The following is a 25,444-nucleotide window of genomic DNA, read 5'->3' as shown; positions in this document are numbered from 1 at the left end:
TGAACCGAACCCCTATGTCGAGGCGGGTCCCCAACAGAGACCACCTCTGGAACAGCTTTAATGAACTAGACACTAATGACTAAAGACCAGATTTGTGGGATGACATCTAGAACATCATACAGAAAGAATGTAAAGGTAGTTAAGAAGCCAAGAAAGAAGGAAAATACCAAAATGGATGTCAGAAAAGATTGAAGCTTGCTCTCTAATATGAGGAGGTAAAAATGCTGAATACAAAATTTCACAAAGTCAAATATTATAATGAAATGTGCAAAGACCAGGAGTTAGAAAACCAAAAGGGAAAGAACTGAAGAAAAAATCCAAGTCTTGACTTGAAATACTGAAGGATTCTATGTGCAAAATATTAAATGATGCAGAGAACATCAAAAGAAGATGAAAAGAATACATAGAGACACTGTACCAAAAAGAAATAAACATAATGATCAAAAGCCAATGATACTGAAGGAAGAAGTTCAAGGTATACTGAAAGTTTTGCCAAAGAAGACGACTTGGGAAATTGATTGAATATAAAATGAAATCTTTCAACAAACTGATGTGCCACTGGGGGTACTCACTCATCTATGCCAAGAAATTTGGGAAACAGTTACCCGGCCAACTGATTGGAAGAGATCGATATTTGTGCTGAATTCAAAAAGAGAGGTAACCCAATGGAATGCAGATATCATTGGATAATATCACGAATGTTGCACGCAAGTAAAATTTTGCTAACAATAATTTAAAAAATGGCTGCAACAGTATACTGACAGGGAACTGCCAGGGGTTCAAGCCGAATTCAGACGAGGACGTGGAATGGGGATATCACTGCTAACATCAGATGGAACTTGGCTGAAAGCAGAGAATATCAGAAAAATGTTTACCTGTACAATTATTAACTACACAAAGGCTTTTGATTATGTGGATCATGACAAGCTAGCGACAACATTGAGGAGAATGGGTAATCTGGAACACTTAATTGTACTCATGAGGACCCTCTACATAGACCAAGAGTCAGTCATTCAAACAGAACAAGGGAACAATGAATGGTTTAAAATTAGTAAAGGTGTATGCCAAGGTCGTATTCTTTCACTATAATTATTTAATCTGTATGCTGAGCAAATAATCTGAGAAGCTGGGTTATATGAAGAAGAACATGGCATCAGGACTGGAGGTAGAAGACTCATTAACAACTTGTGGTATGCAGATGATACAACCTTGCTTGCTGAAAGCGAAGAGGAGTTAAAATACTGCTGAAGATCAAAGACCAAAGTCTTTGGCATAGATTGCATCTTAACATAAAGAAAACAAAAATCCTCACCACTGTACCAATAAATAACATAAAGATAAACTGGAGGAAAAAATTGAAATTATCAAAGAGTTCATTTTGCTCAGATCAACAAACAACACTCACGGAAGCAGCAGTCAAGAAATCAAATGATGTCTTGCATTAGGAAAATCTGCTGCACAAGGCCTCTTTAAAAAATGTTGAAGAGCAAAGATGTCAGCTTGAGGACAAAGGTGCACCTGACCCAAGCCATGGTATGTTCAATAACCTCATATGAATGAGAAAGCTGGACAGTGAATAAGGAAGACTGTAGAAGAATTGATACATTTGAGTTATGGTGTTGGAGGAGAATATTAAAAGTGTCATGGGCTGCCAAAAGAACAAACCAATCTGTGTTGGAAGAAGTACAGCCAGAATGCACCTTGACAAGTTCTCTGAACTCCCACTACCAGTGTCAATGTGTTATTTATAATCAAGTTGTATGATTTTGTATTGCGGCTACCGTATGCATTTTATCAGTGCACAACATAGTAAGAATACTCAATTTCTTCATGTACAGACCTTTGGTTTTCAGTGTTTTGAGGACACACAGCTGGGGTCTCAGATGATACACTTTTTGGTTTTTCTTCTTTTATTTCATCAGTCTTATCAGGTTGGAAAGGTGTTTTTTGGAAATAGGAGGCTGCAGAGACCTGTAAAACCAAACATGAACACTAGAACAAGACCTACTGAGATTTTATAAGTTACAAGGAGGTTTTGAAAAATGTGAAGATAGATTTATAATTATTTAAAATTCTTATACTAATGTGTGAAGTCCTGAGGTTCTCAGTTGAAATAAATATGTACTCTCCCACAAAAACCAAAGAGCTATACTTCACATTCTGTATTTTCCCAATGTAAATCAGAATGCAGAACAAGGAAAGATTAGAGTCCATCATTATTAAACAAGAATATGCATCAGAGCAATCTGGGGATTTTTTTTTTTTTTAAAATAGAGATAAATGTCTGAGTCCATAGGGTATATATGTTTGCCATTGTATCTGTTTTTAAAAAATACTTTATTGTGTTTTAGGTGAATGCTTACACAGTAGATTAGGTTTCCCATTAACAATTTCTATACAAATTGTTCCATGCCATTGGTTATGATTTTCACATGCATCAGCATTCATATTATTTCCATTCTGTTTGTTCTGTTTCCATTTATCTAGCTTTCCCCAAGCCCCGTGCCTTCTCATCTTTGCTTTTGAGTAAATGTTGACTGTTTAAGGGAGCATATCAAATAAACAATATTACTCATGAGTGATACTGTTTATTTTATAAGCGAATCTGTTATTTGACTGAAAGGTGACCTGCAGAAATAAGGGTATATACATTTTTAAATCCTTATTTTAAATCCTGAAAGGTATCATGCTTGGAGAAGTAAAGTATCAGCGAAAAGGAGGAAGACTCTCAGAGAGCAGGATCAACAACGATCACACAAGCAAAACGACTGTGAGGATGTAGCAGGGTCGCAGCAGGGTCGGACAGTGTTCTGTTCGATTATACGAAAACTTGTGAGGAAGTCAAAACTGACTTAATGGCAACAAACAACAACAAACTTTTTAAAGCAACCAAAGGATTCTGAAGCAAAGACAGAATTGAGAACCACTGTTCTACTAAACAATCCACTCTAAACAACTAGCATATCCTCTCCTATGCCTGAAACAGTGAACAAACTGAAACAAAACAAACAGATCATACATTGTTTACTGAGGATGTGGAGACTTGAAAGAGTACCTGCTTAGACTTTGGCTTTGGAATTAGAGGCTTTATAACTGGAGACTTTTCATTATTTGCAGCTCGATTAAGTGCAATGGATTTCTTAGATGATTTGTTCATATTGTCTAAAATATTAGTTGAACGTGCTGCATTTGTCGAAATGGCTGATTCTTTAGAATTGGCTGACACCTAAAGAGAAAACTAGTCTTAGCAATTTATGTTTGAAAAAAAAACAACAAAAAAACCCACAAACCAAACCCAAGAGATACTTATTTTGTCTTTAAAATTTGAAGCTGTTATTAGTTTCGCCTTTGGAAATACAAGTACTATATTTGGTATGGTCTAAAAGGAGCTCTAGTACCGTAGTGGTTATGAATCGGGCTGCAAACCACAAGGTCAGCAGTTCAAAACTACCAACTGCTCCGTGGAAGAAAGATGAGGCTATCTGCTCCTGTAAAGATTTACAGCCTCAGGAAACCCTGCTTAGGGTTGCTATGGGTTGGAACCGAGTTGACAGCACTTAAAAACAACAACAACAACAAATTAAGACTGATGTACATATTCCCAAAATACCACATCCCTCACAATAAAACCCCAGTATGTTTCAAAACCACAGGTACGTAGACGATAAGTATAAAGTATAATTTTTAGTCCAAGCGTGACCAAATGCTGCTTTCTCCTTTTTTCCCCCTCAACTATCTACTTTAGTCTTTAATGTCTCCAGGAGGCTCCTTTGGAAATACTCCTCTCTCTGAATATGTCTTTAAATAACAGAAAGTATTGCTGGAAAGGATTACCTTAAACGGGTTTGCTCGTCCTTGGCTGCTAGAGATAACTGCACCTTTCACAAACAGAAAGAAACCCTTGCTTAATTTAATATTGATAAAAAACCAGATGACTCTTATTTTGTAACAGTAGATGGGAGACTTTCATATAGACTGCAGGAAAACAAATGGACTTCCCAACTTTAAAACAATGCACAATTACAGGTGACCTTCTTTCTACTTTGAAGACAAAATATAAGTTATTAGACAGGAACTATTTCAATTTAGCACTATGAAACATACAAACAACGTCCATGTAGATCTACCCTTTCTCCTGTTACCATGGAAGAGTAATGAATCCCACTCTTAGAACTCTGGATCCTACCTCCCCCTGCCTTCTCAAGAAACCTGAGCCATCAGTGATTCCCCCTCCCATCTTGGACTTCTTTTTCATGGATCTAAGTCTCTCTCTCTCAAAACCAAACAAAAGACAAATCCTCTCCAACCCACATACCATTTTCTCTCACCTCCCCTATACAGCCAATTTCTGAAGAGCTCTCTACACTGATGTTCCCACTTCCTCACTGCCCATATGCTCCTCCATCTAGTGTAAAATGGATTCTACCCCTATTATTGTACAGAATTTGTTCTAGGGCCCTTCATAACCCCTATAATGGCAAAATCTGGTGGATACTTTCCTGCTATCATTGAAAACATTCCACATGGTTGACTGCCCCACTTTCTTGATACTCTCTCCTTCCTTGACTTCTGAGATACCACATTCTCTTGGCTCACCTCTTTCTTCTCTGAGCCCTTGGTCTTATTGTACAAGGATGGTTCCACTCTTCCTCTATCTGATGTTTAAAGGGCTACATCCCGTCAATGCTCACTGACCCAAACCCACAGTTTTAATTGCTACACTTATGTCAGTAATTTTCATTATCTATTTCCAACTCAAGTTCCCTTTCTGAGTTCTTAATTCAAACATCTAACTGTCTATATACAAAATTCCAGTGAATTAGAAATTCATCTTCCTATCAAAACCTACTTCAGTGCTTCCTGATTCAATCAACAGCACTGTCATCATTGACTCATAATTCAAGCTAGGAAACAGTCATTCTTCATGCCTGAACACCTATACACTACATTTTCTTCAGAAACACTTTTTCAATCCTTTCCATTCTCTACCCTCAATACCACCAGTCTAGTCTAGTTATTCAATCTCACCTGGACTGGCGGAAATGTCCCAATATATCCATTCTTCGCATATGCTAATGTCATGTTATGCCCCTACTTAAAAACAACAGATTCCCAGTGATCTTATAATAAAGATCACTATGAAACCCTAAATAAGCTGACACAATTCTGCAAGATTTGGTTATCAAAAAGCAGCCAGCAGTACTTTCCCTTTGCCCTCTTCCATTACAGTCTTTACACATGCCGTTACCTAAGCCCTAGTGCTTTCCCCTGTCCCTACTCTCACCTACCACTGCTCCCTGGCTCTTATACTTCAGGCCTTTCCTTCAAACTCTTGCTTTTCTAAGAGGTTTTATCTATGGTCTCTACCCACCCCTGACCACTGACTTGTTTACAGCCATCTGATTTATGTTCTTGTAATACTCTGTAGGATAAATACTGGACTGAGAACCACAAGGTCAGCAGTTCAAGCCCTGTAAAGGAGAAAGACAAAGGAAACCCTATACAGGCTTGATATGAATCAGAACCGACTCTATGGTAGTAAGTATGTGGTGTATGTTTTAAAAATTCATTTCTACCAAAGTAATATGAACTCTCTTGTATATGGACATAATTTAAGAAGAAAAATATATAACAAGTAAAAAAAAAAAAAAAATGAGAAACCACCTGCTTCAATTTTCTCTATCCCCCCAGCCCACGTCCCAAAGACAGCTACTTTCAACTGTTTCTCCAGCACACAGTGTGTCTCCTTAGTGACGCTCAGGAACTTGACAGTTACATATGTGCTATCTGTCCTCCCTGATGGGCTGAAATGGCATTAGGGCAGGGATCAACCTGGCAAGTCTGCTGCGTTCTGGATCCTACCTAGCACAAGGACTTCATACATTTGCTAAATGACCACAGGTTCACAAACATCTCTGATTTAAGTAACAGATGTATGTGAGCACATGTATCACCAGCCAGTCCTCGGAAACCCTAGACAGGGTCACTACGAGTCAGAACTGACTCAACAGCACTTAACAACAACAGCAACAACACCACTTGAAAGATTACTTGTAAAATTTCCGTGGTGTTACAAATTTATAATTATTTCTCACCTGACTTAACAGCTGGCGCATCTGAGGAATTTGCACTTTTGGAAAACAAGTTCTGTCCTAAAGAATAATAAAAACAGCATAATGTAAATGGGAGGACGAAGTTATCTTTTATATTCAACAGACAGGCAAAGGGGTTTCAAAAACTATGGGTATTCGAATTTTCATCAGGTAAAACAGGGAAAGCCACAGCGTGGCACCTCTCATTTATTGCCTTGAAAATGTTATCTCACTATGCTTACGTATTTCTGGGTTTTCTTCTACTTCATCAGCTTCTCCACTGTCCTCTGCTTCTTCAACTTGATTTCTAACCCTTGACTGGCTCCACTCTGAGGTGGTATTACAGTGACTAAAAGATAATAGAAATATTCAATAAAGAGCAATGCAAAGACCAGTTTAATATTGAGGGCATATTGTTTTTCTTACCCCGCATTCCGTTTTCTTCCAACATCCTCTTCTTCCTCCTGGACCACAGCCATTTCTGCTGCTTTCTCCACAGCGAGTTCACTAAGCCTTTGGGCCAATATTAACTTCCGAGAACCAGATGCATATCTAATGGCTAAATTCAGAGCATTTGGAGTCATCAGATCAGCAAGTTCCACACATCGAAATTCTCGCTCCAGTTTACAAGAAAGCTAACCAAATAAGGATAAGGGGGAAAAAAAACACAAAAAATCAAATCTTACTAAGCAAAAATATATGAAAAATAAAAGGTTGACACTAGTGGCAAAACTCTGAAAAACAAAACAAAAAACGTTTTGTAGATATTTTACATAGTCAATTCTAAGAGGCACGTTTTGACATATTTTAACATCTCTAAAATGGAAAATTGGCTGTGTCGCACAACTGGTGATGGGGCAGCATTAAGTTGGCAGCACTTCCTTCTGTCTCAGCTCACAAACCAGTTGCCATAGAGTCAATCCTAATTCATGGTGAGTAGAACTGTGCTCCATACGGCTTACAATGGCTGCATTTTTAGAAGAAGATTGCCACATCTTTCTTCCAAGGTGCCTCTGAGTAGACTCAAGCCTTTAACCTTTTGATTAGTAGCTGAATGCATTAACTCTTTGTACCCCTCCCCCCCGCAAGGACTCCAATAGTAGAGTCAATGAAACATAGCAAATCGTTTCACGTAATTAACAGCAATTAAAGCAAAAGATTTTCTTAAATTCAAAGGTGGTTCTTTCAAATTTGTTTCTACATAGCCCCCCCCCACACACACACACAAAAAAAGACATAGGTTAGGAAATTTCAAAAACAAATAAGCTGTAAAAAACAAAAAAATCAGTTAATGTTTTTCCCAGAATTGGCACACCAACTGCTATTAAGTGAAATGACAGGGGAGAAGGTGTACAGTCAATATATAATACGAAACAAAGGATAGTCATTAAAATCTCATAGACAACATGATTTTCCTTTAGGTATGAAGTTTAGCAACCCAATGAAAAAAAAAGAGGGAAACTGATACTTCCAAGTCTCTAAGTCATAACTCAAAGGGTAGAAGGATTACTATTGTTATGTAAACAGCACATTTGAGCAACCAGCAAGGATGCTTTAGATATTCACTTGTATTTCTTTGCTAAATTTTCTAGTACTTCTTGTTCATAAACAATACTTTTCTATTAGGGTGCTACTCTATCCAAAGAAGAGAGAAAAGAAAGGATTGTTTGCTTCTCAAACTGGCTTCAGTGAATTACAGGCATGGTTCTCATATTGGCTAGGGTGAACTCCAGACATTTGCTTGGGGGCAAGGTATGTTAAAGAACTGACAGATCCCCAAAGCTACCTTACCCAGTAGAGAAACACTACTCCAAAGTAAAACCCTAAGGCTAAATATGATAGTAAAGAAATTGAACATGTTTCTTCATGTGTGCTGCAAGAAATATAAAGGTTGCTAGTTCCTGGATCACAAACAATGCTTTAGAAAAGAAACAAAAGTGATTCCACAATAAGGTAATTAAAAACCTTTCAGTATCAAACTAAAGACACTATTGCATAATGTTAACAGTAATGACCCACGATTCGTCTGCCAGTCTGACTACTGTGGTGGCTTGTGTGTTACTGTGATGCTGGAAGCTATGCCAATGGTATTTTAAATGGCAGCAAGACTCACCCACAGTGGGCAGGTTTCAGCGGAGCTTCCGGACTAAGACTAGAAAGGAGAGGTGGACCACTTCTGAATTGCAGCAGAACACTGTCAGACAGAAGGCTGGAAGAGGAGTGCCTCAGGTTGGAAGGCACTCAAAATACAACTGGGGGCAAGCTGTCTCCTCAAAGTAGAGGTTGACCTAAATGACATGGATAGAGTTAAGTTTTGGGGACTTTCATTTGGTGATGGGACACAACTCAAAATGAAGAGAAACAGCCGCAAACATTCACTAACAATCAGAACGTGGGATGTATGAAGTAGGAATCTAGGAAAGTCAGAAGTTGTCAGAAATGGAATGGAATGCTGAAATGAGCTGGTATTGAAACTTTTAATGTGACATGGTTTACTATGCCAAGAACATCAAATTGAATTGGAATGGTGTCACATTTATTGTCAAAAAGAACATTTCAAGATCCACCTTGAAGTACAGTGTTGTCTGTGATAGGATAGGATACGACTACAAGAAGTCAAGGTGTGGCACTGTAGAATAAGTAGTGGGCCAAAAGGTCAGTTTGAAATGCAAGGTCAGCGGTTCAAAGTCACCAGGCGCTCCTCAGAAACCCTATACAGGGTCATTATATGAGTCAGAACCAACTCAATGGCACTTAACAACAAGGAAAACCAGGGAGCATGATGGTTTCATACAATAAGCACTGGACTTCAAACAATATCTGTGGTTTAAGTCCACCAGCTGCTCCATGGGAGAAAGATGAAGCTTTCTTCGCCTGCAAAGATATAAAAGCCTCTGAAACCACACAGGGTCACTATGAGTTGGAATCGACTTGAAGGCATTTAACAACAACAAGGAAGACCAATTAATACCATTACTATTCATATTTAAACAACCACCACAAAGGTGAGTGAGGATGAAATTGAAGATTTATACCAGCTTCTTCAAGGAGCTCTGGCAGCGTAGTGGTTACGAGTTGAGCCGCTAACCTCAAGGTCAGCAGATCGAAACTACCAGCCGTCAGACGGGAGAAAGATGAGGCTTTCTGCTCCCACAGATTTACAGCCTCAGAAACCCTATCACAGGGTCGCTGAGTCGGAACTGACTCCACAGCACATAACTACCACCAACTTCTTCAGTCTGAAATTAATCAAACATGCAATCAACATGCATCGATAATTACTGGTGATTGCAAACAAATGTAAGAAACAAAGAGGAAGGGGCAGTAGTTGAGAAATATGATCCTGGTGAAAGAAATGAAGCTGGAGATAAATATTTTTTTAAATCTAGTTGTTTTATTTTGCACTTTTAAAATTCACAAAAAGCTTCACAATATCGACTTTTCATTGTTGATCATCAAGGCTTTCTGGGAAGACAATGAAAATTTTATCTGAAAAAACAATGGGTCTTTCCCTGTCTCCACTGAACTGTGGGAGGTAGAGGCGTTCAAGATTTGGCTCCCCCCATAACCCATCGCCATTGCTGAGGAAGGCATTGCTGCTGGAGGTGTAATGGACACTAACACTGCTTTACAAGAGCTGCAGAAGACACCCTCAACAATGATGGCCAAGAATGTGGAATTCGTGAAGCTGCCAAAGCTTTGGACAAGCGTCAAGCCCATCATTGTGTGCTTCCATCCAACTGTGATGAACCCATGTGTGTCAAGTTAGTAGAAGCCCAATGTGCTGAACACCAATTCAACTTGTTTAAGGTTGATGACAACACTAAGTTAAGGGAATGGGTAGACCTCTGCAAAATTGACACAGAAGGAAAACCTTGAAAAATGGTGGGTTGTAGTTGTGTGGTTGTTAAGGACCACGGCAAAAAAATCTGAAGCCAAGATGTCACTGAAGAATATTTCAAATGCCAGAAATAAGACAATAAAAAAACTTAGTTCTTAAAAAAAAAAGGATCATTTATAAACAAATTCCTTTAATGAAGAACATTTTGCAAAACACATTCAGGTCCACATCTGAACTCATCTATACAAAAATTAGATTTCAAAAAGCTAAAAAATAAAATAACAATAATAAAAAAAAAATAATTGAATTAACACTGACAAGTCTACGGTAGGGTGAGAGAAGAAATTATCTGTTGATGCTACATTTAAATGCATTTGTTATTAAGAAATCTTCCCTAATAAATTTTAACAAAGTGAGCATCTCCTTTACTTCTATGATAGTTTCTCAAAATTTATTTTTAAACTTACATGTTGACTAGGGAGCTGAATCCTGAAATTAGAATAGTTAAGGAGGAGAAAAACACTGGCAGGAAAGAGTGAGGAAGTATTTTCTTAGTGTAATGTAGGTGACAAAATTCATCTTGGGAAGAATGTCAAAGATGATATAGGGAATTTCATTTTGACTTATGCTTTACAAGAGCTAGATGAATAGAGCATCTAAATGGCAAAAATAAAAATTCAAGTTGGTCTAATTTAGAAAATTAACCAAATAATCGTTATCATCAGAGCTCCTTGAAAACACTGTACAGGGTCGCTATGGGTTAGAGCTGATCAGACAATAATAACAATGATGTTGTTGTTGTTGTTATGTGCCGTGGAGTTGGTTCCAACTCATAGCAACCCTATACAGGGTTTCTGAGACTGTAAATCTTTACAGGAGCAGAAAGCCTCATCTTTCTCCTGCCGAACTGCTGGTAGTTTCGAACTGCTGACCCTTAGGTTAGCAGCCCGATTTGTAACCACTACCCTAGGATCTGTTAAAATTGTTGTTGTTAAGTGCTGTCGAGTACTTAACAATAACCAACACATAGCGACCCTGTACAGAGTTTCCAAGGAGTAGCTAGTGAGCTTGAACTGCTGACCTGCAGTTCAAATGGCTTTGCAGTCTGGCACATTAACCCACGGTGCCGCAAATTATGATACTGTAATTTTTACTTTAATTACTTTTTTCCTACTCTGGAATAGTACTTTAGATACTGTCAATTAATTATTGTTGTTGTTGTTAAGTGCTGTTGAGTCGATTCCGACCCATACGACCCTGTACAGGGTTTCTGAGGAGCAGCTGGTGAGCCTGAACCACCGACCTTGCAGTTCAAATGGCTTTGCAGTCTGGCGCATTAACCCACAGTGCCAGAGGTTACTAAAAATAATGCCAGAATTCAAGTGTGAAATGGAAGGAGGACAAGAGGTTAATGAAATTGGGTAGTAACAGCTAACATGATTTTTAGTTTCTTCATTAATTAATGCTACAAAATTATACATTTTGGCTCAGTGCCACTGGGATGCTGGAAGTAATCAGAACCAAATATTTTAATCACTCCAGTTAGATTCCTGACTAACCCATGCCTTGGACAGCTTGCTCAGGACAGGCTGTTTATATGACTGCTGATCAAGGGGTAAACTACACTGGGTTTATGTCCCGCTCAGGTTTGTTTCTTTAAAGAACACTTCCAAAGGGCTAAGAACCTCTCACAGGCATAGCAAAACAGGAAACCACCAGACTACAAAGAGGATGAACAAATGAATAACCTGTAAACAATTTAATTTTTGTTTTAAAATATGTCTCATCTTTCATCTCAAATTGCCCCTTTTCTGTTAGTCTTGTGTATGATATTGTGCAAGATTCACATATCAGTGAAAGTAGTCAGGATTATTTTCATATAAGACACTGAATACATTCAGTTTGGGGGGATGGATTTTATCCTGAAGTATCTTTTAGAGATCTAAGTGTTCTAACTTTATCATTGAATGAGAATTATTCTAAAACCAAATATTCTCTAAGATAACCAAGTCTCTGTTTACTTGGACAATACACATTAACATATTCAGTTACAAAGTCAATAAAATCACAGCTCAGATTTCTAACATTTTCACATTATGAAATGTCTAAGCAGAATGCTCTCCAACTTGTAAATTACACTATTGTGGCCAAGGATCTCCTAAGACTACAGAGCATGAATCAGTATAGAATGCTGATCTCTGGGACTGCTTTTGTCAAAGCTTGAAAATTTAATTAACACATCATTTTAGGAGGAAGAAAGCGGGAGGGGAAATCAGATTAGGAGGCTCTACATGTAGACAGAAAAACTCTAATGAAAATATCTTAAACTACTTTAAGAAGCTTATTTGATATTGTAAATAAGGCCTTTACTATCATAAAGTATCCCTCTTCTTCACAAAAATTCTATATAGTAAGGATTTACACAATCCAAGGAAAGAAAAAAATTTTTAAATCTAGAAACACTCTTTTGCCTGAGTAAGACATCTTCTACAAAGGCTCTCCAAAATCTTGACTAGAGGGGTCATACTCTGCAATAAAAATGCTTGGGTTCTTCAACATACCACTTACCTATTTTGTGTAAATTCTGCCTCAAGGTAAACTGTACAGGTTTTTCTAATGGATCTTTTTTTCAATCAGTATTTTCACAACCATCCTGAACATTTCACAGTCTTGTTGCTAAATCTGTTCAATCTCTTAGGGTTTTGATGCTATTGCTTTAAAGGGACCAGCTAGCTGACTGACTGTCTTCAGATAGTCAGCTAACCATGCCATCTGTTGCATTTGACTCCGATTCTCCTGGCTGGTTGGTGACCAATGGTGCTGCAGAAATTTCAGGTACGTTATCCTCCTCTGCCTTCAATAGCTTTTCGGCAGTCCACTTACTTGCATTCTCAGCAAATTCCCTTTCAGCCAGCCTACCACGCTTAGCTAACCCTTTTGATGAGGACACTGCTGAAGAACTTAAAGGAGAAGCATCTCTTGAAGTTTTCAAAGGCTGGACATTTCTTTCTTTACTTTCTATGATAAGATTAATGGAAAGAGTATGTTTTGCTTATTTCTGGAGAGTAGCTTTTACTGCTGACACTGGAGACAGATGGGCCATGTAGAGAATCCTTTGGGCCTACGAGATTTTCTCAAAAAAGGAGTGTCCCTTTTATAAGGAGACCAGTCTCTGACATAATGGGAAGAGTAGAAAATGTTTCTGGTAATCTCTCACATCCCTGTATTCGGAGTAATAATCATCTCTTGGCCATCTAAAACCAGACTCATCTCCCCTAAGAGGTACATCACTTCTCTGATCATGAGAAAAACTGCAGCCCTTGTCATATTCTTGGTAATCAACATGACTATAATAGCTATTGGTGCTTCCTTCATCAGAGCTGACAAATAGTGGTGGTTTCTTTGGCACAGTATTAACTACTCTGCAGTAGTCATCACTGGGATGACTTCAAGGAAGAACTTCACCTCTTGGAACTCTTTCATAGTCACATGGTCCCTCACACTACATTTCATTTCTTCTGTCAGTCATGACTCTGGGTCGCTGGAAGATCCCACACTCCTTGTTGGTCTCCCAGCACTTCCGGTGTGCCCTTATGATAGAATTTTACAAGACCAATCACTTATTTGGAGTCCTGGTATGGAGCTGTGGGGTAATGCACTGGATCACAAGGTCAGTTTGAACCACAAAGTCGGTGCTTCAAATTCACCAGCTGCTCCTTGGAAACACTATACAGGGTCACTATAGGTCAGAACCGAATCGACTGCACTTAACAACAGCAACAACAATGACTTATCCATAATTCACAAAAGGCAACTCTACACATGGACCTCAGCAAAAGGAACACACAGAAATCTGGTTGACTACATCTGTGGGAAGAAATCATGGAAATGCTCAATATCATCAGCAAAAACAATGCTGGAGCAACCTGTGGAACAGACCAAATTGCTCATATGAAAATTCAGGCTGAAGCTGAAGAAATCTAAACCAGTCCACAAGAGCCAAAATATGACCTTGAGGATATCTCACTTGAATTTAGAGACCATCTCAAGAATACATTTGATGCATTAGACATTAATGACGAAGAACAGAAGAGTTATAGGATGACATCAAGGGCATCAGCAGGAAGAAAAAGAAATGACAAAACTCAACCTATACTTATGGATGTATTAGCTCAAAATACCAACTGAGAGGGAAGGAGTCTTCACATCAAGTATCAATCCTATCCCCTCTGTATACAGGGTTGGTAGGATGGGCAACTTATACATTGGCTACCTAAAATGGGGGGGAGGGGGGCTATAAAAGCACGAAGTGACTGACTTACAAGTTTCCAAGAGGGAGTTTAGTTTAAGAGTATGCGGGGGAAGGTAGAGTCCCCACTGCATAGTTTTCATCTTGGGTCTGGTGAAAAGAGATGGGGATAAGATTCTTATGATTCAATAGTCAGTAATTGTGATCATGACTGATTGCGACTGTCACAACTGTAAAGATAGAAGCTCTGTAATGTAAACGGGGGCATAGTTAATCTTACAGTCCAGGAACAGAGAACCCTAGGACCATCAAAGGAGAAGAGTATGAGCAGAATGTGGGGGCCTATCAAGAGAAGCAGCGACACCAGAGGTGGAATCAGAGATGAGGACATGGAGAGAGAGAGCAGCTGAGGACTCTAGACTCCTGGAAAGAGAAAGACTGAGTGCTGGCGGCCAGGTGCTGGCAGCCAGGAGGCAGGCTTGCAGAATGTACCCTTTGGTTGTTTAAATGAAAATGTATTTCTAAGTGTTTTTGTGTACATCCCACCCAAAAAAACAAAACAGAGGGAATAGAAGCAAACACTGTTGAATCATGATGCACAGAGGAGAATGTAATCATTGCAATGATACGATGAGTGTAAAACCGATGTTCTCCCATTTGAACTATCACTCAATTCACAATAAAAACTTTTAAAAAGAGGAATAGGTAAATACTGGTAAATGATAGTACATGGAAGAGATTGTAATCACTGCAATGAAACAAAATATGATTTGTTGAATGTAAAGCAAATGATTTGCTATGTAAACTTTCACTCAGTTCACAATTTAAAAAAAAAAAAAGAAGAAATGACAAAAATGGATGCCAGAAGAGATGCTCAAATTTGCTCTTGTGCATACAGAAACTAAAGTAATTAGAAGAATTGAGGAAGAAAGTAATTGAACAGGAAACTTCAAAAGACAGCTCAAGAAGACAAAGTATAAATTGTGCAAAGACCTGGATTCAGAAAACCAAAAGGGAAGAACACACCCAGCGTTTCTCAAGCTGAACAAACTGGAGAAAAAACTCAAGCCCTGACTTGCAATATTGAAGGACTCCATGGGCAAAATACTGAATGATGCAGAAAGCATCAAGGAAGATGGAAGTCACTGTACCAAAAAGAACTCACTGATGCTCAACCATTTAAAGAGATAGCACATGATCAATAACCAAAGGTACTGAAGGAAGACACCACCAAGCTGCACTGAAGGTACTGGTGAAAACTGGACTCCAGGAACTGATGGAATACAAATTGAAATGTTTCAACAAACTGATGAAGCACTAGACATCCACATTTATGCCCATTCCAACGAGAGGTGACTCAATGGACTATGTAAATCAAACAATATCATTAATATCACATGCAAGTAAAATTTTGCTGAATATATTTGAAAGACAGTAGCAACAGTACAGCTGCCAGATATTCAGCTAGATTCAGAAGACGACATGGGTCTAGGGATATCACTGCTGACATCAGACAGTCTTGGCTGAAAGCAGAACATACTAGAAAGATGTTTACTTGTGTTTTATTGACTATGCAAAGGCTTTCAACTGTATAGATCATGACAAACTATGGATAACACTATGAAGAATGGCTCTTCAGAACACTCAATTGTGCTCATGAGGAACCTGTACAGAAACCAAAAGGCAGTCATTAGAGCAGCACAAGGGGATACTGAATGGTTTAAAATCAGGAAAGATATATGCCAGGGTGGTATTCTTTCACCATAATCATTCAATCTGTGTGCTGAGCAAATAATCTGAGAAGCTACATTATATGAAAAAGAACATGGCATCAGGACTGGAGAAGACTCATTAGCAACCAACAATATGCAAATGATATAACCTTGCTTGCTGAAAGTGAAGAGGACTTAAAATAGTTATTGATGAACACCAAAGACTACAGCCTTCAGTATAGATTGCTCCACAAGGAGAAGAAAATGAAAAATCCTCACAAAAGAGCCAACAAATAACATCCTGATCAATGGAGAAAAGCCTTAGTTTGTCAAAACTACATTTTGCTTGGATCCACAATCGACACTCATGGCATCAGCCAGGAAATCAAACATTAGGCAAGTCTGCTGAAAAAGTATTAAAAGGCAAAGATATCAGTTTAAGAACTTTAGGTGAGTCTGACCCAAGTCCTGTTATTTTCAATAGCCTCATATGTATGTAGAAGTTGGACAATGAATAAAGACCGCAGAAGAGTTGATGCATTTGAACTGTGTTGTTGTTGTTGTTTTTATGTGCCGTGGAGTTGGTTCCGACTCACAGCGACCCAGCATAGGGTTTCCAAGGCTGTAAATCTTTACGGGAACAGAAAGCCTCATCTTTCTCCCACGGAACAGCTGGTAATTTCGAACTGTTGACCTTGTGGCTCACAGCCCAATTCGTAACCATTACGCTACCAGAGCTCCTTATTTGAACTATAGTGTTGGAGAATATTAAAAGAACCATGGACTGCCAGAAGAACAAACAAATCAGTCTTACAAAAAATGCAACCAGAAAGCACCTTAGAAATGAGTATGGCAAGCCCTTGTCTCTCATACTTTGGACATGTTATCAAGAGGGATCAGTCTTTGGAGGATGACATCATGCTTAGTAAACTGGAAGGTCAGTGAAAAAGAGGAAGAACCCCAACCACAAGGACTGACAGAGTGGCAGCAACAATGGTTTCAAACGTAACAATTGTGAGGATGGCACAGGACTGGGCAGCATTTGGTTCTGTTGTACACAGGGTTGCTGTCAGTCGGAATTAACTCGAAGGCACCTAACAACAACAAATGACCCACAGCTTTTGTAAACTAGGGTTATAATTAGCTCTGTGGTCTTAGATATCATTTCCCCCTCCGAATCTCCTTCTCCCACCCCCAACATTAAAATGAAAAGTCTGGAAATTCCGTCTCAAGAAATATTGTGTATGTGTTAAATATTAAGGGGGCCTTGGGTGACGTGAACAGTTAAATGCTGGACCACGAATGGGAGGGTTGCTGTTTTCAACCCATCCAGAGATGTAGCCATGAAAACCCAATAGGGCACAACTCTATTCTTACACATACGAGGCCACATACGAGTATTATTGTCCCTATATGGCTCAAACTGTTTGTGCTCAACTACTAATCTAAAGATTAGCAGTTCAAACCCAATCAGTGGTAGCACATAAGAAATCTGGGGATCTGAGTCCACTTAAATTATAGCCAAGAAAACATTATGGAATAGTTTTATTCGGTAACACAAGGTTATCTTGAGTCAAAATCAAGTCAATGTCAATGGTTTTTTTTTTGTGCTGTTATTGTTTTTTGTTTATTTACTATGTAGGAGAAACTGGATGAGTGCCTGGCATTCAACAGTGAACAAGACAGGATCGATGCTCAAAAGGGGCTTACAGTCTAAGAAGAAAGGATATACTCTTCTCCATACACCAACCTAGAATGAGGATATATACATATGCACTTAAAGATAACCTGCTACAAATATATATATATATATATATATATATATACATCAAAATATACAAAGCATCAAACCTGGTCACTAGCTATAAACACTTTACTACACACAGCTGCCTAATGTCACACAAAGGATGACAAAAGGTAGACAAAGGAAAAACGTGATCATAATGCTTAAGACTGCCTGCCTGAGAGGTATAAAAACAACCTGTATTCAAACATTTTCCACCAAGTTTAATAGGGGTGGCAGTTAGAGCGGTGATTCTCAAACTTTGTTGTGCATCAGAATCAGCTGTGGGTTCCATTAAGCCACCTGGGGTAATGCCTGAGAACATTCACTTCTAGCCAGGTCCCAGGTGACACTGATGCTGCTGGTGGGTAGGCTGTGGTGTTGGAAGTTGGAAGGGCCACACTTTTAAGCACCACTTCCTAGAGCCACAGTTAAGCACTTGACTGCTAACCAAAAGGTCATCAATTGGAACTTACCAGCCATTCCACAGAACAATGAAGCAATGTGCTTCTGGAAAGATTTACAGCCTAGGAAACCCTATGGGGGAATTTTACTCTGTCCTACTGGGACCCTGTATATTGGGAGTGACTCAGTGGCAGTGGGTCTGAGTCAGGAAAAAGGTTTTCCATCTGATAGCACTTCCGAACCACCTGGGGAACTCAACAACTGTCTGGTCCTAATTCAATTCAATTACAGCAGAATTCCTTTTTAGGGGATTCCATGGACAACTAGGCTGAGAATCACTGACTTTAGCTATCTCTTATCAGAAGTCTTTAGGGTCCTAGAAAAACCAAAAGGAAGACAGTACCAGAAAATGTATGTCTCCCATATGACCCTAGAAACAAAGTAATATTTTTAAAAATGTAAGTGCAGTATCAATTGGAAAAAAAAAGAAATTTTTAAGGAAAGTCTACTGAAATCAGGAATAGGAAGATATGGATGGTGTAGGTAACTGATTCTGATAGGACCAGAGGACCAGACTGGACCAGAGGACCAGAGAAAACCAAAGAACCACACTGGATAGTGTCTGGCTACCCTTACTGAACATTTTGATCAAAGATTCCACAGGAAAATACTGACCAAAAAAGGAAACGTGCAGAACAAAATTTCAAATTTCATGGACTCTAAACTTTCTTGAATCATGTAGGGTAGAGGGCCCCTCAAACTACTGTCCTGAGATATCCTTTAATCCTTAAACCAAAAATATCTCCTGAAGTCTTCTTAAAACCAAATGACAGTTTAGCTCAACTAAACCAGTAAAAGAACACATCGGCAAAAGTAAAATTAAACAATTTGGTTCTGAAGTGAAAGAAAAATAACCCCTAGAGGATATAACTTAAGAATTTTAATCTTTGGAAACAGTGCTAATTTACCGACCGTCTAAGAAATGCAACCTACAGAAAACCACTTACTATTAATTTTCAGTATACCAATTTTACTCACCGCAAGCATTTTCAATAAAAGCTCCTGTTGTTCTCTGATTCCTTCATCTTTAATGTTCTCTTCAAATTCATAATCATTTTTAGCTAAATAGTCAAGGTAGTTGTGAAACATAACTGAACGCCAAAATTGTTCCTATAAAAATGGGGAAAAATTGCTTAGAGTCAATTATTATCCTTTTATTATGAAAGTGTTCAATATTTACCTTAACACATTTGTTATAGTTTATTTTCTAAAATACAACTTCTAAAGCTTATTTCCAGAGTCCTGGTGTGACGCTGTAGGATGAGCACTGGAAAAGTATGCAGTTCAAACTCACCAGCTGCTCCTTGGAAACCCTATTCAGGGCCAACCACTATGAGTTGGAACAGACTTGGCACTTAACAACAACATAGTTTATCCTACCATTTAAATTCCAATGTGACTGGCACCCATTGACGTTGAGATAAGAGAGAAGAGGAAAGGCTAGCTGGTCTGAAGTTGTGTGAACTCCTGAGCCCATGGGCAGTCAGGGCTGAGAGTGAACTCCTGAGAGTGAACTCAGGGAAGATGTGTGAACTCCTGAGCCCATGGGCAGTCAGGGCTGAGAGTGAACTAGATAGCTAGTCTGAAGTGCAGGGAGGTATGCGTGAACTCCCAAACTTGAAGTTAGTACCCATCTGACCTAGTTTGGATGGCTAGCTAACCAGAGCTTGAACCAAGGAAGATAAAGATGTTTGATACTAAGAACAAGTACAAAATGCTACAATTTGACAAACTAGACTTTTGTCTATGAATACAGTGACTCAAAATTCCAACCAGAATGGAAGGATTCTTCCTATCAAGGAACAAGCTTGTTTCCTCAGTGTACTGGGTTGACAGGGATGAGAAATTTAGACAGTGGCTATCAAACATGGGTGGGTGGGGTAACAAAGGCATGAAGTGGCTGGCTTACAAACTTTCAAGAGTGTGCTGAGTTGCAGAACGAGGGGAGTAAGGCAGAATCCTCACTGAATAGTTTCCCTCTTTTCCAGATGGATCTGGTGAAAGGGGGTGGGGACGATGGTGATAGGATTTTATGACTCAATTATGAGTAACTGTTAGCAGGATTGATTACAATAGTCACAACTGTAATTGTAGAAAACACATTAACTAAAAAGGGAGGAAGAGTAAATCTTTCATTTCAGGAACAAAAGGTCCCAGGACCATCATGAAGGAAGGACATGAGTGGAGCATGAGATCCCTACCTAAAGTGGCGACAGTGGCGACAGTGGAGACAGTGGCTGGGTGCCTGTGGGCAGGAGGCTGGCTGGCAGAATGTGCGTGCCCTCTGGACATTTAAATGGATGTCAATTTTTTTTGTTTTGTAAGTGTACATCAAGTATTTTTGCCTTGTTCATTTGTGAAATACAGGATATAAATGGGGAGCCACAGGGAGGAAGTAGGATAAATGTTGCAGGGAGGGGATTGTAATTACTGAGCTGAAACAAGGTGTACAGTTTGCTGAATGGAGAGCTGATGGTTTGTCTGTAAACCTTCACCCAATTCACAATAAAAAGTTTTTAAAAAAAAAATTCCAATGTGACATATTGCTTGACTTTATCTTACTGCCATGAAAAACAACAAAAAAAAGGATATGTAGCATTTTTTTTTTTAATTAAATGTTTTTATTTTGGATTGAGTGAAAGTTTACAGGGCACATCATCAGCTTCACATTCAACCATTCATATAGCTTGTTTCATTACATTGATTATTATCCCCTCCATATATCATCAGTTAACAGTGTTTCTTTCTATCCTCTTTAGCTTTTTTTTGGGGGGGTGGGGGTGGGGAATATGTAGCATTTTAAAGTTTCCTACCTATCAGAGGTGAGACTCAAAAATTCAGTAAAGAAGATTTTTAGAAGCTGAACTGTTTCTCATTTGGCTGTATAAGGGATCAAATTGACAACAGCAACTTGGAACTTTTAGGATAGAAACTGCAAGATTTCAAACAATTTCTGAAGACGCGGGGTAAGGCTGGAGGTGGGTAAGCAAGTGTCCAGGGAACACAATCCACGTAGGCACTCGCTCTCAGGGCAGCTGCCACCTTAAGAGTGAAGGCCTCACCTAGTGCGGCCTGGAGTCCTGGTGTGGCGCTGTAGAGTTAGCACTGGACTGCTATAAAAATGGGCTCAAACCTAAAATAACTGTGAGGACAGTGCAGGACTGGACAGTGTTTAATTCTTTTGTTTAAAACGTTTTCTAAAAGTCGAAGCCAACTTGAGAGCACCTACTTACAACAACCATGATTTATTTAATTATCAAGTGACTAATACTCAACATTGTCCATCACAAGCATATTTAAATGCCTGTATTGCCGGCAATGTGTTAACAAATTCAGAATGTCAAGGTGAGATGACCACATACCTCCATTTGTCCCTTCTCTGTTGCCACCTGACAGTAAGGAAGCTTGAAGGACAATATAGCTACAGCAGGCCGTGGAAGGGTGGGAGGAAACCTTGAACCTTTACAAGGAATGCACCTGTCATTAAAGGAAAAGTCCCATGAGGAAAACTTCGTAAAATATCTATCATAAAAACTGCTAAAATAGGATATATGTACACCCATGTTCATTGCAGTACTATTCAAAATAGCAAGAAGTGGACACAGGCTAAATGTCTACCAAGAGAAGAATAGTTAAATACTTTCTGGTATATACACAAAACGGAATATTAAGCAAAACACCGCATAACACAGAGGAATTTGAAGAGCATTATGCTGAATGAAATTAGTCAATCACAAAATGACAAATGTTGTATGAGACCACTATTGTAAAAAAAAAAAACAAAAAAACGAAGTAAACGTTTTCTTGAAAAAAAGAAACATTCTAAGATGGTTGGTTGGGGGAGGTGGGGAGGTTTTTGGGAGTCCTGGTATGGTGCTGTGGGTTAATCCGCTAGACTGCAGCAATTCAAATTCACCAGCCACTCCTCAGGAAACCTTATACAGCTTTGCTATGGGCCAGAACTGACGCAACGGTTGTTGTTAAGTGTCATCGAGTTGGTTCCAACCCATACGGACCTGTACAGGGTCTGAGGAGCAGCTGGTGAGTTTAAACTACTGACCTTGTGATTCACAGTCCAGTGCTGATCCTACAGTGCCATACCAGGAGTAGAGGTTAAAGGGTAGACACATGTTAACATGGGAGACAGGGCAATCAATATACAACAAGAACAAGGCTAGCAGAGGAAAGATGAAGGTAACAGGAGACCCTGGGAGGAAGGCTAGAGTTAAAGTGAATAGAGATAAATACTGTTAACTGTTGGTACATGGAGGGGACTGCAATCATTGCAATGAAACCAAGTATATGATTTGCTGAATATAAAATTGACAATCTGCTCTGTAAAACCTTCATTCAATTCACAATAAAAATAAAAGTGGAATGCATAAAGAACGATATCCTAGACACTAGTGAGCTAAAATGGACTGGTATTGGCAATTTTGAATTGGATAATCATATGGCTTACTATGCCAGGAATGACAACCTGAAGAGGAATGGCATTGTATTCACCATCAAAAATAACATTTCAAGAATGCTGTCTGTGATACGACAATAGTCATATGACAAGGTGGACAAGTTAAAACTACTATCATTTAAATTCACATACCAGCCACTAAAGCCAGTGATGATGAAATTGAAGAATTTTAACAATGTCTTCAGCCTGAAATTGATCAAACATGCAATCGGGATACATGGTAATTACTGATGATTGCAATGTGAAAGTTGAAAATAAAGATAAAGGGATCAGTAGTTGGAAAATATGGCTTTAGTGACAGAATGCTAGAGATCGCATTTTACTAATCGAGTTCACTAATAGAATTCTGCAACTTACTCACTGCAAATACCTTTTTGCAACAACATAAAAGGGAACCTCACCAGATGGAATACAAAGGAATCAATATGACTATATCCGTGGGAAGAGATAATGCAGAAGCTCAATATTATCAGCCAAAACAAGGTCAAGTGCAGACTGTGGAACAGACCATGAACATGCAAGTTAGGACTAAAACTGAGAAAAATGAAAACAAATCTACAAGAGCCAAAATATGACCTTGAGCATATCCCATCTGAATTTAGATACCATCTCAAGAAAAGATTTGATGAAAGATAGAATCTCCACTGATTGGTTTCCAACCTGTCTGGATGAGGTTGATAAAAGGTGAGGGGGGAAAGGACTCCTGTGGCTCAATAGGAAATGATTGCTATCAGGTCTGCTGGTGAATGTTGGAAAAGTAAATGCAAATATTTGGTAACAAAAGGAGGGGAGTGGCTGATTTTGCAGTCCAGGAGCTGAGATCCCTGGAATCATCAAGGAAGAAAAGTGAAGTGCAAGATCCTGTCAAAGGAAGCAGTGACTCTAGGGATGAAGGCAGAGACAGAAGGGATGGACAGAAGGAGCAGCTGGGGACTCTGGACTCAGGGAGGGAGAGGGGCTGTGTGCTGGCAGCTGGGGGGCAGGCGTGTGGGCTGTACGCTTTGGTAGTATGATGATGCATGCAGGGGATTGTGATCATTGCAATGAAACGAAATACTATATGATGAATGTAAAGATAATGTTCACCCATGTAAACTAATATATAACTCACAATAAAAATTAAAAAAAAAAAAAAAGAACAGATTTGATACATTAGACACGAAAGACTGAAGACCAGAAGAGATTTAGGAAGACATCAACAACTTCATACACAAAAAAAGCAAAGGGTGACTTAAAGAAAGATAAGACAAACATGATGTTGAGACTCTGACACTTGCCCTTGAGCATAGAGAAGCTAAAGTGACTGGAAGGAATGAGGAAACAAAAGAACTGAACAATAAATTTCAAAGGGCAGCTTGTGAAGACAAAGTCAAATGTTATAATGAAACACGTAAAGGTTCATTAGAAAACCAGAAGGGAAGTACACACTCAGCATTTATCATGCTGAAGAACAGAAGAAAAAATTCAAGCCCTGACTTGCTGTATTAAAGGGTTGTTGTTGTTGTTGTTGTTAAGTGCCGTGGAGTCCTTTCCGACCCATAGCAACCCTGTACAAGGTTTCCGAGGGTGTAAATCTTTACGGGAGTAGAAAGCCTCATCTTTCTCCCGCGGAGCAGCTGGTAGTTTCGAACCGCTGACCTTAAGGTTCGCAGCCCGATTCATAACCACTTAGCAGTGGTTATTACTCAGGCTGCTAATCTCACCATTAGCAGTTTGAAACTACCAGCTGTTCCGCAGGAGAAAAAGATGGCACTTTCTGCTCCTGTAAATATTTACAGCCTTGGAAACCTGATACAAGGGTCATTGTGAGTCGGAACTGACTCCGTGGCACATAACCACCAACACCACCATGGGCAAAATGTTGAATGATGCTAAAAACATCAAAAGAAGATGGAAGGAATACAGAGTCACTGAACCAAAAAGAACTAGGTGATGCTCAACCATTTCAAGATCAAGAGCTAATGGTGCTGCAGGGCGATCTAAAATGGACTGGTATCCCATTACCTTCATCTTTCTATGCGCTATGATCAAGAGCCAACGGCACTGAAGGAAGAAGTCCAAACAGCACTGAAGGCATGGGTGAAAAACAAGGCTCCAGGAATTGACAGAATACAAACTGAAATCTTTCAACAAACTAATGAAGCATTGGAGGTGCTCACTCATCTATGCCAAAAAACCTGGACGATAGCTACCTGGCCAATTGATTGAAAAGAGAACCATATTTGGGCCCATTCCAAAGAGAGGTGACCCAATGAAATGTGGAAATAATTGAGCAGTATTATTAATAACACATGCAAATGAAGTTTTGCTGATGATAATTCAAAAACAGTTGTAAGCACTACATTGACAGGAAACTGCCAGAAATTCAAACCAGGACTCAGAACAAGGGATATCACTGCTGCTGTGAGGTGGATCATGGTTGAGAGCAGAGAATACCAGAAAGATGTTTACTTGTGCTTTATAGACTCAAAGGCTTACAATTGTGTAGATCATGACAAACTATGGATAACAATGAGAAGAATGGGTATTCCAGAACATTTAATTGTGCTCATTAGGAACCGATAAATAACCCAAGAATAAGTTGTTAGAGAAGAACAATGTGATACTAAATGGTTTAAAATCAGTAAAGGTGTGTGCCAGGGTTGTATCCTTTTTTTTTTTAATGTTTTATTGTAGTTTACATGGGAGAACATTAGCTTTACATTCATCTATCATATCATTTCATTGCCATGGTTACAATACCCCTCCATGCATCATCAACCAACCAAAGGGTATACCCTGCAAGCCTGCCCCCCAGTCGTCAGCACACAGCCCCTCTCCCTCTCTGGGTC

The 25,444-nt window shown here is 39.1% G+C and overlaps 1 protein-coding gene and 1 pseudogene across 1 annotated transcript in view; both read right to left on the bottom strand.

Moving 5' to 3' along the window:
* Window positions 1–25,444, bottom strand: part of WDHD1 (WD repeat and HMG-box DNA binding protein 1) — a 108,179-nt gene that overhangs the window by 7,491 nt on the left and 75,244 nt on the right. Inside the window, exons 16-23 of the mRNA XM_006864621.1 lie at window positions 21,505–21,619; window positions 19,121–19,252; window positions 6,519–6,727; window positions 6,326–6,441; window positions 6,096–6,152; window positions 3,835–3,878; window positions 3,056–3,226; window positions 1,841–1,971 (exon numbers count right to left, since the gene is read on the bottom strand). Of these exons, the coding sequence (XP_006864683.1) occupies window positions 1,841–1,971; window positions 3,056–3,226; window positions 3,835–3,878; window positions 6,096–6,152; window positions 6,326–6,441; window positions 6,519–6,727; window positions 19,121–19,252; window positions 21,505–21,619 (975 nt within the window). The remainder of the gene's footprint in view (window positions 1–1,840; window positions 1,972–3,055; window positions 3,227–3,834; window positions 3,879–6,095; window positions 6,153–6,325; window positions 6,442–6,518; window positions 6,728–19,120; window positions 19,253–21,504; window positions 21,620–25,444) is intronic.
* Window positions 12,421–13,462, bottom strand: LOC102841735 (annotated as a pseudogene).

This window comes from Chrysochloris asiatica, unplaced genomic scaffold (genome assembly GCF_000296735.1).
Source record: "Chrysochloris asiatica unplaced genomic scaffold, ChrAsi1.0 scaffold00067, whole genome shotgun sequence".
Classification (NCBI taxonomy): Eukaryota; Metazoa; Chordata; class Mammalia; order Afrosoricida; family Chrysochloridae; genus Chrysochloris; species Chrysochloris asiatica.
The sequence above is the reverse complement of the archived record's forward strand: the minus strand, read 5'-3'. Positions and strand labels throughout refer to the sequence as shown.